We start from the raw sequence: 13,335 nt of genomic DNA, 5'->3' as shown, positions 1-13,335 counted from the left end.
CTGAAACATGTGTTTGTAGAGCTATTTATTAAATGGGACTAACAACACCAGAGAGTTTGCCAAACACAAGTAAACGATGTATGCAACATTATGTAGTAGCATATTCCATGGACACTTTTGGCTCATGTTGCACAAATAAACATGGAACATGGCAGTTGTGAGCAGTCGATTAACCAAAAATGAAGCTTCATTGAATTGGACGCAAGCGAACAGCAATATTCGGAGTTCAAAACACCATTAATGCACAGGCCCCTTACTAACCCCTAACTGGGGGTGTGCAAAATGTTTATATATAATACAATTACAGCACAACACGGCGATACAGAAAAAAGAACAAATATATCAGAATAAAACTTTTAAGGAGCGTGTGTGGGTAGTTATGGACTTGATATATAGATTTGGTCTGGGATCATGATGCAGTTCTTCACACGAAATATTTGTAACGTCAATAAACTATACAAAAATGGATACAACTATTGCACACTACTACAAACTAGGGAAATTCGCTGCTTTTGTAACAAGCTGTTCACGAATGGGCGAGTCTGACAACATCTTTTGCTTCCAGTACAGCAACATAAGTTAATAAATTTATGTAAAAAATCCATACACAACTTAAAATACTTGAAGACGTGTGGCTCTCGTACCAAAACTTGTGTTTCAGAATGTTAACTGGGATTTAAAATAATTTTGCAGTGTTTAGCAGGAGCAGCCCCCGGAATTTCCAGATTCATCTTTGGCGAGATTAGTTGTACCTTTGCTTGCATTGCCTAGTGTTGGATCCGCATCAATGCTTTCTGACATCTTGTCGCAAATTAAATCCACTAACCTGCAACCACAGCACAGTGTCATTTTTTGAACCAAACGAATTGCAAGTTTACAAAAACAACATTATTTCAAAAACATGCAATACATACCTTTCAAAAACTTGCTTCACATTGACATTATCTTTTGCACTCGTTTCGAAAAACTCAAAACCTACAAAACATTGAAAAGTTTAATAGGATTTAACTTCAGGTTACAGAGCTGCAACAAATGGCTTTGTGCCATACCAAGCTGATCAGCCAACTGTTTGCCACGTTCCGTTGAAATAACCCGTTCGTCCTCCATGTCACATTTGTTGCCAACTAGCGTGACTTGAGCGTTGTCCCACGAGTATGTCTTGATTTGTGTGGACCTGTGGAAATTGAATATGCCTTGAGAAAGATGCTCCTCTCAACCCAAAACAGTATAGGGTAGTTACCAGTCCTGTACGCTGTTGAAAGATTCCTCATTTGTGATGTCATACATTAAAATGAAACCCATGGCGCCGCGGTAGTAAGCAGTGGTGATGGTCCTGTAGCGTTCTTGGCCGGCTGTGTCCTGTTTGCCAACATACAACCAATGAGTGACGTCATGCCTACTCTGTTTTGAGTGTTATTGATGGAATCCGAGTATACAGCGTGTCGGTTAAAGTGCCACGACTGTGTGACGAAACTTTTAACCACAGGTCACACTACTTGCTGGGGTGTTTGAGTGTCATTTGCAACAGCTGAGCGCATACCGACCAGACCAAGTTTCGCGCGTACTAGCAACTTACCCATATCTGCAGTTTGACCCTCTTGTCGTGTCGAAATACGGTCTTCACTTTGAAATCTATTCCCACTGTGGAGACGAATGCGCTGGTGAACGAATCATCGGCGTAACGAAACAAAAATGAGGTTTTGCCAACGCTGCTGTTGCCTATGATCAGCAGCTTAAACATGTAGTCGAAATTTTGGTCGGCCGCATCCTTTTGTGCCGGGTTCGAAGCGTTTGAGTTTGCCATCTGTAACAATGGTTGGTAAATTACGTTAGCACAGGCAACACCATGTCGGCGTGGCAGAGAAAAAGGGCGTTAATACTACGAGACCGTTCCGGTTCAAATAAAGAATTTCCATCTCATTTTTTAGCGCTGTGTCAACCGCCCCAAGCCGGCACTAAGCAAACAAAACACTGAAAGAAACGCCTTTTGCTAACATCGTTACCGAATTGGAAAACGCAGCGAAGTTTCACGCAACGACAAGTTTTCGATTTAAATACAGTCCAGCACACAACTACCACGGACAGGAGATTGGAGAAGCGCACACTAATGTTTTCATCAATAATTCATAACGAACCCGCTGTACACACTGCACCATTTGACCTGACTACTGTGTAAAAACCTCTCTAATACTACACGCCTGCGAGCTGCTGGTCGTTCCCGCACCCATGCAGTTCATATGAATCTTGCCCATTGTGCGGTCAATGCCCGCTCCCAGTGTAATGGACTAATTAAGACAAGTGAGAGGAAAAAATGCCATTCATCGATTGTGCACGACCGTGCCGCTAAAGCTTTCCGCTGTGCAGGCGGCTTTCGTGCGTCCACAAGCGAGTTGGGTTGCCCGTCGTATCCTTTGAAGCTAGCTCGAGATATCGGCGAGCGCAACAGATGGCCCCCAGCAGGAAAAAAATTCAATATTTCCCAATATAGGTCATCAGCGAGAGCCCACTTACTACTGGTCTTTTAATGGGTTCCAGGAACCGACGTCATTAAGACGTTGGAAATGGGCTGTAAACTTACTTCCGTGAAGCGAATCAATGTACACGGTTAGATTTTGCAGTAACGCCGATTACTCTTGACAGGCGACCGACGCCCAAAGGGACAAAACGCGTTGAATTTAATTAGGGGCATTGTCGCCCACTTCCGTGGCGAAACCTCCTGGGTTAAACCAGGTGGCAAAACTATTGTTCACAAAGCTCACCCACCTCAATGCCCGCTTCGTGTTTCATGCTGTTGGTTGAAAAGTGACTAATTAAACTACTCACAACAAAGTATGGCCTAAATAAAACACGCCTGCAATGCAAGAATAAGCTGATTTTTAACGTTGAATCACACTGGCACTGCTGTATGCGGATTGTTTACCAATTTCTCCTCGCCTGAAACGCGCTAATTTATACAGCTGAAGAGAAGCGTCTGCCTGGACGCTGGTATACAAAACTGAGGTTTGGCGAAGAAGAAAATCAATGAATCGATCTACGATTCTCCAAGACACGCCTGGCTGGAAATTGGCAAGCTACTGGGTCACAAAATGGAGCGGATGGTTTCCCAACCAATCAACATGCCTTTGCAACAATCAATAAAATCAGTTGAAACCTCATGCGTAAACTGACCAGGGCGGTTTTGCCTGCATTAAAACGCGCAACATATTGGTCTAGGCTTTTCGGTCCGCCTAGTTTTCCGCCGTCAACAAACTCCCAACAACGCTGAATAAAAGTGAGTTTGTACGTCACCGATGGTTTACCTTATTGAATTTTTCATGACGCACGCGCAAAGCAAAAGGTCCTGAATATTGGATAGTTTCGGACGGGGTATTCCAACGTAATGCTTTATGAATAAAATATAACGACGCCGCGGGCTTGGGTGTCATGAAACCACAAAACGTTCATCTTCCTTAATCCCTGGATCTGTTTTTGTGGTAACGTTTTTCATAGAGTTATGGCATTTATCATCATGGTGATTACTTGAGCAGGGTACTAACAAAAACAAACCTTGTTGAAATGCCAGAGCAGCCTGTATGTAATTACCAAACCTGCTGGAAGCATTCATCATTAAATGTCGAACAAGAACATATTATTATTGCCTTTATTGAATCAGATGGCTTTAGAAAACTTTGAGTTCCACGGTTAAAATCAGTGGGCCTAATATTGAACCAAAAGCATTCTCCCTGTCTGAATCAAATCCAAATTTTCAACATAAGGACATGTATTGATTTTTATTTCTTATGCATGACCTTTAACATAGCTCCATTTCCAAAGGTTGATTTTGTCTTGAATTTGCTGCACCAGCTGGTAGTAATTTGGGTTTAATTACAAGTAATTGTTTTATTAAATGGTTTCTTGGATTGGTAGGTTTGCCTTTTTAAAGTGTAGTCCACTGATTTGAGTGCAAAAAAACTTTCATTTGCCTTACATGTTTGATGCGTTGTTATTAATGTTGCACTAGAAGCATAAAAAGGTTACTTTGGTGCAGAAATGCTAGCCATATTTACACTTTGTTTGGTGATTCATTGTCAAATATTTGTTTCCAACTATTTATTTAAAGGTAATATTTTCACGCTGCATTTTCGTCCATCGATTTTTAAATACTGCAGTCAATATTTTGTAAAAATAAAAAAAAACTGCTAAAGTGTAACACTGGGCATGCACATCATATTTGGAATGCCATTGTTTTGAAAAGGGATTTTCATCAAGAATGCTAAAAAATATTTTGTAAGTGTCATCGTAAATTGTATATGTACAGTTTTTTATCCAGCAACACTGAATAAGCTTTGCAAACAGGTTTTAAGATCACCCCTAAAGTCCTACATATATGTTTGGCATGCGACAGATAGTGTGCAATGAAAACGTCATGCATCGCTGTTAGAGTTAAAAATGCACCCTGGCGCAACAATTTGTACACTTACCTCTGTATTTGTTGTTAAAATGTGGCTTTGTTAGAGAAATACTGTTGCTTCAGGAACTTTGGAAAAAAGCAGCACAAACACAGAACAATAGCGACCTTACACCCTGCAAAACAAATTTACTGTGTTGTTTACAGAGAAGATTGCACAACTTATAACACCATGTATTGTTTGCTGAAACACAACTATCACAATTTTCAATACAAGCATTGTTAAGGTACGCTAAGAACAACAGTTTTCGCAAGTCTTACAAAACAATGGTATGCGTACTTCCTTGTTGTCTTAAGATAAATTTCACATGTAGCCAACACCAACATACTATATACACATGTATTGTAACAACATCCACTTGGTATTTTGATATTTATTGACACATTAACTTGCATACAAAAATAAAAAAATGTGCGTGGCTAGCACGGACTGACAAGTTACATTAAGCAAGTTATAATTTCTGGCAGATACAGATATATGCAAATATATACTGCTCAAAGTTGGTTTTAGGTGACCAAAAAATCAATTATACCCTATGCTGTACAAATTATCTCATGACAATTATTTGACATTTTGGTTTGTCAAACAATGTTTTGTTATTGTTAAGAGCATTAGCAAGTGATGAGAGTTGATTATTGACAATTTGCGTAAAAAAATCTGTTGAAACATTTGATATTGATAACATTGCAATTCTAAAGCAAACTTAAGACTTTAAACAATGTCTGTAGTACACATTTAATAACCAGCGCAAGATTATATCATCTATGGTGGCAATGATCTAGGAAATTACCATATTTAGAATGGATATATGACAAATATTATTGTACCATATTGTTGCAATATTCAGCAAATCTATTACCAGACACCATCATTTACTTTCTTAAACCCCCTATAGCAGGGTTTCCCAAACTTTTTGGCCGCGGACACCATTTTGTGAACCTGTATTTTGTCGAACCCCGGACTTATGTCACATCGTTTTGCAACGCAATCAGCATTGAAAACACTACAAACAATAGCGATAAGTGTGCATTCTTACGTCATAGACGCATAGTAAAAGAAATGTAAAAAAGAACAAATTTTAAACAACTTTGAAGTTGTTAGATACAAGGATACTGTAAGAACCACTCAAAAGTAGAGCAATTGTACAATGTATGTATTGTAAAGCTTACGAAACCACTCCAGTTATCATCACTGCAGTGATTACTGCTTACGCACTGTTTAAGACATACCAATGGTTTTTTTAAGGTATCATTATGGACCCCTGCGCAGTCGTTGCGGATCCCAGTTTGGGAACCCCTGCTCTATAGGATGAAGTATAATATTTTTTAATGTAAATACATAACAGTTGACTTTTCATCAGCAGTCCTTTATTACCAGTGTGATGACATGGGAATTGCATTAACCAACAACTGATAAATGTATTATTATTGATATTATCAGTATACGAAAAAAACTCTGTGGTATCTCTTCCTAATGTTAAATTATGTAGCCTTTTTGAAACAAATAAAGCTTAGAGTAGGCCAAAAATATGATTGATCATGTACCTTTTTTTAAATAATAATGACAAATGTCCTGTAATTAAGGAATTTAATCTTTACACAAATGCAGTGACAGAAATTTTGTGGTCAGATCAATGTTGCGAAATTAAAGTAAAACCAATTATTTAATAACCTTTGCAGTAAAGGTCTTGAATTAATATTCTTTCCTAACAATTATTTAATAACCTTTACTTTATGGGCAAACTAAGTTACGTTTTTCTGCATAAAAGTATCATGTAGTATCGCTGTGTTCCTGTGTATAAATTGCTCCTGAAATATTACAAAACATTTGGCTTTTTCCCAGAAACATTACGCTACAATGCTTATGTATCAGTACATTATAGTATAAAATTTATGGCCAAACATTTTTTGCGACCAAGCCAATTACCAAACGTCTAAATTTCTAAATACTAACCGCAAGTAACTGAAAACGGTCAACAAATGGCAAAAGGCAAGCAAGCAAGCAAGCAAGCAACGGCAACCCCAATCAGATAGAAATATTACACGACACAGTACATTGGAGAGGGTACAGTTGAGATGTGTTTGATGAGGGCACGTGATTATGATTATACTGTAAAATTAATCCATGCACAACTAACATCAGCTGTACTGTATGAAATCGATCATCGTTTCAGTCTGGGTCTTATGTTGTTTCTAGAATCATGAAAACAAAAACAAAGACGGCGAACCTTCGTCGTTGATTGCTCCAACATGACAACTTAACCAGGATAAAACAAAGGGCCACAAATGAGCTGGGGTGACCTCTGGGCCTCTGTTTTCATAAAATTCATGTGTAAAAATAAGGACTCATATAAATCTATTTGTCACTTCAATATTAGATTCGACCTTGCTATATTTTTTCCCAATTAAACTGAACAATAATATCTTAATTGCGGACATTGGTATTCAGGAATTCACGTAGCATTTACCTAATTTCACATAACTGCGTACTGCGAACAGTGATGTGCTTGGCCGAACTGAATGTTTATCATCGATTAATTTGACCCATTTTCTCCCTCTAACCAACATGTAGTAATAAGAATTACTAAATCCAAACGCCTCACAAAAAAGGCAAGCTTCAAAAACTTTTACTGACATTTCAAAAGCGCGAAAGGTATTTATTTAGCAACAGCACTCATTAAAGAACGATGAAAATATGATGTCAAAGAACAAAAGAAAGTTTTTGATAAATAATAAAACACGATTAGGACAAAGGCAGAAAAAATAGGACAACTTGTTTTACAGAACGGAAATACTGCAACAGAAATAAAACAAATGTGGCGTTTCATGGTCGTCTGACTTTCATGTCTTCTTCGATCTTCCACCTCATAAGCCTGACACACGCACTGGCGTCTTCAGACGAGTCATGACCTTCGTCATCTTCATAAAACGAGAAACAAGCTCAGGATGACCAAATCAATAATGCATCACCAACTGTCGACTTTTACTTACCAGCATTTTGGATTAACACCCCAAGATACTCCGACATCAAATTGCGCAGTGCACGTTTATACGGGGGCCCCAACCGATGGGGAAAAACAATGGAAGTGTCCACTACCGAGGTGTGTATTATCTGTCAAGGCAAAAGTGCTGTTGAGAAATGACATAAAAAAACAATTGCGTTGGGTTACTCTGAGTGCAATGAGGTCACTTTCGAGGCTGTGCCCCATCAGAATCGTGTCCGACGAGAATTTACTGAGAAACTGTGCTTGGACATCGCGAAGTGTAGTTGTGACCCCAACGAGATGTTTGTCGGTGACTCCACTCCATCTACATGGGGGACTCTGGTTAAATTGTGAAAACTAAACATTTACACTTAAACATCATATGAAATATTTTCTGATCAGTTACACCACCTATCGACTGCAAGAACGTATTTTCGGTAAACTTGATGATGGGGCGCAGGCTAAAGTGGATTTGTTTATTTAGGGCTTTGCAGAACACCACCTTGTATTGTAGTCCAGTATCTTTCCTTCAGGATAGACAAATGTGTCATACACAACGTTGCAGTTGTAGTTTACAACGCTGACACGAACCAACTCGAGGCCGACAGTGGATTGTACCTACGCAATGACAGCAAGAGAAAACGTTGATTAAATAATTAAAAAAGACTGGGGGTCAACACATTTTTTTCACGAAGGGTCATATATACACGTGAGCAGGGGCGTATCCAGGAATTTTTAAAGGGGGGGGGTCCAAATTTTTTTAGGGAATTCCCCGATTATCAGGTATAAACTATTGTGGGCGAGAATCGCAAAATATGAACGCCGGTGTTCGCGCCGCGCCAATCGTCACATAAACGGTGGCTTTCTGGCTTGCGCAATTGTGTAACGCTATGGAAATTTAACAACTAAACTAATTGACTTTCACGCAAGTAAACCGCTTGTCATTACAACGTGGCCACTAAAAAACGACGTTTCGTCCGTAAACTGACGAAAAATGACACTTGTTTCGTAACAATGCCAAGTGTTCGGTAACAATGCTCCCTGTTTGGAAACAATAGCGAATGCAAACGATGCGGTTTTTAGGTCAACGTCAAAGAAAATTTCTGGTTTGCACGCGGATTTTGACAAAAAAATACAGTGGCGTTTGTTTAGTTATCAAAAAAGACCAAAATATGTTACAAAAGGGGGGGTCCGGATCCCTCGGACTCCCCCCCCCCCTGGATACGGCCATGCACGTGAGCAGTGATGATCGGGGGATAGGTAACCGTTAAGCACAAAATTATCTTTACCAAAAAGTCCCTTGTGCAGGAGATTTAAATACAATAATTTTTTCTGTCAATAGTAAAGAAAGAGGAACTTGTAAACAGGATAACAAAATGGCCTACATGTAGTGATTCACAAAATAAAACCAACATTAATCTGACAGTGTGGTGAAAACACCTGTTTATCGTTTTAGTGACCAACTTCGACGGGCCGGATGAACTAGCCTTGAGGGCCGGATCTGCCGTAGTTTAGTTTTGGTAGAGTATAAAGTAGTTCAGCATGCATCATATGTTTTCCGTCATCCTCACAGAAAAACACACTTAGAGCTTTATACCATTTCGCAATCCAGAGAGTATATTCCCGGCATTTTGCCTTCGGATGACTTGTCCAGTGTCTGTACGTAACCGCTGGTGTCCAATTTGTTGTCTTGGTGGACGTGGGTCTGCAAGTGAGCGTCAGGTAAGAAAGGTAGCCTTGGTGATGGTGAGTTGCCGACGTGGCATATCGCCGTTTTTTAAACTTACCTCGCCGACAGAGCATCCTTCGGATCCAACTGTGTTCTGACAGCAGTTGTAACGCTTCTCTCGGGTTGACCCAACCTATAAAAATATTTTTTCGTTAAAACACTTGTTATTCGAAGCATTTTTTAACATTCTTTTCACCTTGGTGATGTAAGCCCTTCCCCAGTGATAAATGCACTCGTCATCTTGCTTGGCAAAGCGGCCACCTTTGTACAATACAAATTCTTTGCCACACCGCGAACAAATTTTCCTGATGTACACAGCTCGTTTTCAAAACATTAAAAATCATGATTTCAAATTTTTACTTGGTTGGGTCTTTGTTTAGCTTTTGTTTTTCCACCCTAAATTCGCAGGATCCTGGCACATTGCCAGGTCTTGGATACCCATTCTCATCAAGTTGCTCTTCGGTCATAATATACTTACACATTTGCTCATAAATTTCCTCATCTATGTAAAAAAGACATCTTTACATGTTATAATAACATGCATATCACAAAAAAATCCTTTTCAACAACAAATAAATAGCAGTGTTTTTTAGCTTAACATTCCAACATGGTACAGAGCACTCACTTGATAACTGCAGGTGATTTTCTTTTGGCAAAACTGAAAAAGTCTGTTTAGGTTTGTTCTTTGGTACATGTCTCTTTGTTGATAGATCAGGCTTAATTTTTAATTTGCCTGGCTTATTTTTTATTGCACTGCTTCCGTGAGCCACACGAATACCATTGGCTTTGAACACAACAGCACTTGGGGTTTCTGATGATTCTACTTTTTTTGTTTCATCATTTTTCGTAGTGGCAATGGTATCCATTGATCTTAACTTTTTCAAAGTACTAGCAGCTACGCTCATGTAAATGCTTCTCATGTTGCTTCTGTCCTTACATTGCTTTTCTTCCATTTCAGCCTATTAATTGCACATGTTAAAATTTCTGATATCAATACTGCTAACAAAGTTACCATGGTGTAAGCTTTTTGACAATCCTGATTGAAAATTCTCATACATTCATCAATAAACAATGTCAGGTACCTCTGTCGAATGTTTGTTGGAACCTGAGAAAAATTGCTTGTTACTTTTTTTTGTTGTAAAATTATATTACCAGAATTCTTTTTCGACACCACAATAACAAAACAGACTTTACTTTTGAAAATCTGTCAGGTTGTATTCTTGGTTTTTCCATCGTTTCATTGTTCTTTGTTGCCGTGGCTTTTTGGGCATGAGCGACACGCTTACAGCCCTTTGTTACTGTTCCTTGACTGGTGATATCACCTACAGACCTGCAATATGAAATATTTGCATAGTTTTTCATAAGTGCAAAGACAAACCAAGTAAGCCATTACATCCAATAAAATTATGTCCTGCGAATGTAAGACCACACAATGGAACCTACTGGTATAGTGCAAATACAATTTAAAGACAACTGTGACTCCAGCGCTGTAGACTTAACAATTTTTTTTTTTACAAAATTCTTGAGTAACCTCGCCAAGTCCGCAAATGGTTTTCGCACATGACCGGATGAAGCAGGGAGAACACTCATTGATGAGGTTGTGTCATTCACATGTTTTGCCAGTTGGTGTTTCCTTGAAATGCTCAAACTACCTGAACTGATATTTCTTGATGGGAAATGAGCAACTCTGCCTTTTGATGTTTTGGAAAGCTTAAACAAAATCACAGTGATTTTTTTAAGTCTGTTTCAAAAAAAAAGTCACACCTGTGAAAGGCTTGCCTTTGCTGCATTTAGAATCTTCAGTTGTTCCTCTTCTTTGAGAATTTTCAACCTATCAAGCATCGCCTGAGCAGGTGTCGGAAATCTTTTTGCCTTCTTTGGTACCTTGAAAATATTGTGTACAATAAACTAAGTAGATTATAAACTTTTATCCTGATACCCTCAGTAAAGCTTGCGCCGAGCTGCTCGCAGAATTATGGGCTTTTCTCACAGACTTTTGAGGAATTACAGTCTGGACAGGCTCTTTGATTGGGACAATGTCTTGCACTTTCTGCTTTTCATAAATTAGTAAAAAAAAGTGTTTCTAACCCATTTTGACAACTTACAGCTTGAATTTTGTCATTATTGCTTTGGACATCACTTTTAGTTTTTGTTCCAGAACTGGTAAAGCTTTCCTTGTAAATTTGAAAGCATTCTTCGAAAGCATTCAAACCATTAAGTTCCTCATCAAGTCTACCAAAAAGTACAACACAGTCAAAAGAGCCATGACCTATTATATAATACAAAAACCTTACTTTTCAATCTCCTTTTTGTCAACATAATCAGCAATATTTGGTGTTTTAGCCATTGCTTGAATCTTTTTAGGCCTACTAGAAATACTGTCACTATTTTTCCTTTTTTGTTTCTTTTTTAAATCTGGGTGTTTTTCATTTTTCACTTTCTTTTGTGGGGCTTTACTTGGATCAACTTCACACCCCTTAGACTTAAATGATTGCTTGGTGTTTTTTGTCTTTGCTTTGCTCTGTGAAGTCTTAATACAGTTCTTTTGTTTTGATATGACATCAGTTCCAGGTATTTTAAGGGTACTTGGTCCAGTTGGTGTTGCAACCACCCCACTACTGCCAGTATCTTTTTTGCCAGCATTTTCATCAGCTACAACCATTACATCTGATTCACTGTCAGTGCCAAAAAGATCATCATCTTTAACCTTGTCAAGTGTTGCTTGTTTTAAAACACCATCATCAATGTCACTTTCCCAGAGCGTTAAATCAATGACACCACTTGAAGGTTCTCTGGTTTGATCATCGGTTGGCTTTTCAACATCACATGCATTTGATTTTTGTTCAAGAGTTTTTGTGTTGCTGTTATCATTGGTCATGACACTTCTTTTCTGTTTACATTCTTCCTTTGTTGTTATAACTTCTACTACCTCTTCATCATTGTTTTCCTCACTAAAATCATCAATAACCAGGTCAGTGGATGGGAGATCTTCAACATCAGAAGAATTACATTCATCTGCTGATATAAAAAAATAAGCAAAACATAAACACTTTCCAGAAATGCCATATTCCATCCAACCTTGCTTATTTTGCTTTTCAGTAACATCAGGGACATCATAGTTACACAAAGGGTCATATTCCAAATCATTGACTGGTCGTGATGAAGGTTTCAGAGTGTACTTAACTTTCGACTTCTTCTTTTGGCACATTGATCTAGAAACATGCAATGATAATAAGATAAGCAAAAAAGGGCCCACATTGTCTTACTACCGAAAGTGTTTGTTTGATGGTCCTTTAGCTCCTTGAAGAAAAGATTTTCTCAAAGGTTTTTGTTGTAGAGTACTGTGGTCAATGGGCTGGACTGAAGAGTTTTCTAAAACAAATGGTATGTTTATTGTAACAACATACATCCTGCGGGAGTAATTTATGAATTAACAAATCTAATGGGAAGACTATGAATGTCACACCCCTAATTAAAAAATTAAAAATTTGTGCAAGTGATTTTTCAGGCAAACATTAATTGCACAGATGGTGCACAAACTTTTATGTACCTGAGTTTCCAATCCCTTTGTACAGTTCAGCAGCTGCATGATAGGGTTTGTATGCTGTTAATTGCTCAGTTGTATTGGTATCAGATTGGTCTATTTCACTGTCACTTGACAAAGCAATATTAGAAATCTCTCCAATACTGTTTTTCAAATTCTTTATTGCTTTGTTCACTGCATCCAAACTTATGGGAGTTGAAACTTTGCTGCAACCTGATAAAAAAATCCAGTTAATGTTGAAATACACCCAATCATGGATGTTGTACTTGCCTGCTGTGATGTCTGCATGCCTAAACTGGCAGTAGGGGCGACCACACTCTCTACCATGTTTGAGAGCTGGACAGTCGATACCCCGAAAGTAGCCAAGGTTTGGTAACATCTGGAAAGGTAACTGGCCCCCTGAATGGCTGTTTTATTAAACTATTCTTACATTTTTTTGTTAAATTAACAATGCATGATGCAATGTGTTTCTGTCATTAATAAATTGTAAATATTAAAATGATTGCAACAGGTTTTCAACAACATGGTACAAACCATGTAAATATAAACAAAGCCTTGTGAGGAGTAATAAGTGAAAGGTGTTTCAGAGGTATCTAATACACGTACGATAAAACACACTAAAAAAACATCG

The 13,335-nt window shown here is 38.4% G+C and overlaps 2 protein-coding genes across 5 annotated transcripts; both read right to left on the bottom strand.

The window, feature by feature from the left end:
- Positions 1-10: 10 nt before the first annotated feature.
- LOC145898836 (ras-related protein Rab-3-like) lies at positions 11-4,581 on the bottom strand. Of its 2 annotated transcripts, none has more exons than XM_082987478.1 (6): positions 4,461-4,581; positions 1,577-1,804; positions 1,241-1,359; positions 1,050-1,174; positions 915-975; positions 11-826 (listed from the first exon to the last, which is right to left on the bottom strand). In XM_082987478.1, exons 2-6 carry the CDS (start codon positions 1,802-1,804, stop codon positions 697-699), a joined length of 663 nt encoding a protein of 220 aa, XP_082843604.1. In that variant the 5' UTR covers positions 4,461-4,581; the 3' UTR covers positions 11-696. The 2 variants fall into 2 exon arrangements, with proteins under 2 accessions (XP_082843604.1, XP_082843597.1); XM_082987471.1 differs by lacking the exon at positions 4,461-4,581 and adding an exon at positions 2,764-2,802.
- Positions 4,582-7,058: 2,477 nt separating this feature from the next.
- LOC145898804 (RNA exonuclease 1 homolog) lies at positions 7,059-13,170 on the bottom strand. 3 transcript variants are annotated; one of them, XM_082987440.1, is made up of 20 exons: positions 12,975-13,170; positions 12,711-12,917; positions 12,430-12,532; positions 12,239-12,372; positions 11,455-12,178; positions 11,266-11,392; positions 11,100-11,210; positions 10,925-11,044; positions 10,692-10,870; positions 10,355-10,490; positions 10,173-10,265; positions 9,786-10,119; positions 9,521-9,662; positions 9,357-9,465; positions 9,219-9,293; positions 9,029-9,136; positions 7,934-8,049; positions 7,618-7,756; positions 7,439-7,559; positions 7,059-7,366 (listed from the first exon to the last, which is right to left on the bottom strand). In XM_082987440.1, the coding sequence occupies exons 1-20, from the start codon at positions 13,081-13,083 to the stop codon at positions 7,272-7,274; spliced, it is 3,282 nt and encodes a 1,093-aa protein (XP_082843566.1). In that variant the 5' UTR covers positions 13,084-13,170; the 3' UTR covers positions 7,059-7,271. The 3 variants fall into 3 exon arrangements, with proteins under 3 accessions (XP_082843566.1, XP_082843574.1, XP_082843558.1); XM_082987448.1 differs by having other exon boundaries at positions 11,455-12,175; XM_082987432.1 differs by having other exon boundaries at positions 11,455-12,372.
- Positions 13,171-13,335: the final 165 nt, after the last annotated feature.

The sequence above is a fragment of the Ascidia mentula genome, chromosome 1, assembly GCF_947561715.1.
Source record: "Ascidia mentula chromosome 1, kaAscMent1.1, whole genome shotgun sequence".
In the NCBI taxonomy this organism is placed as follows: domain Eukaryota; kingdom Metazoa; phylum Chordata; class Ascidiacea; order Phlebobranchia; family Ascidiidae; genus Ascidia; species Ascidia mentula.
The sequence above is the reverse complement of the archived record's forward strand: the minus strand, read 5'-3'. Positions and strand labels throughout refer to the sequence as shown.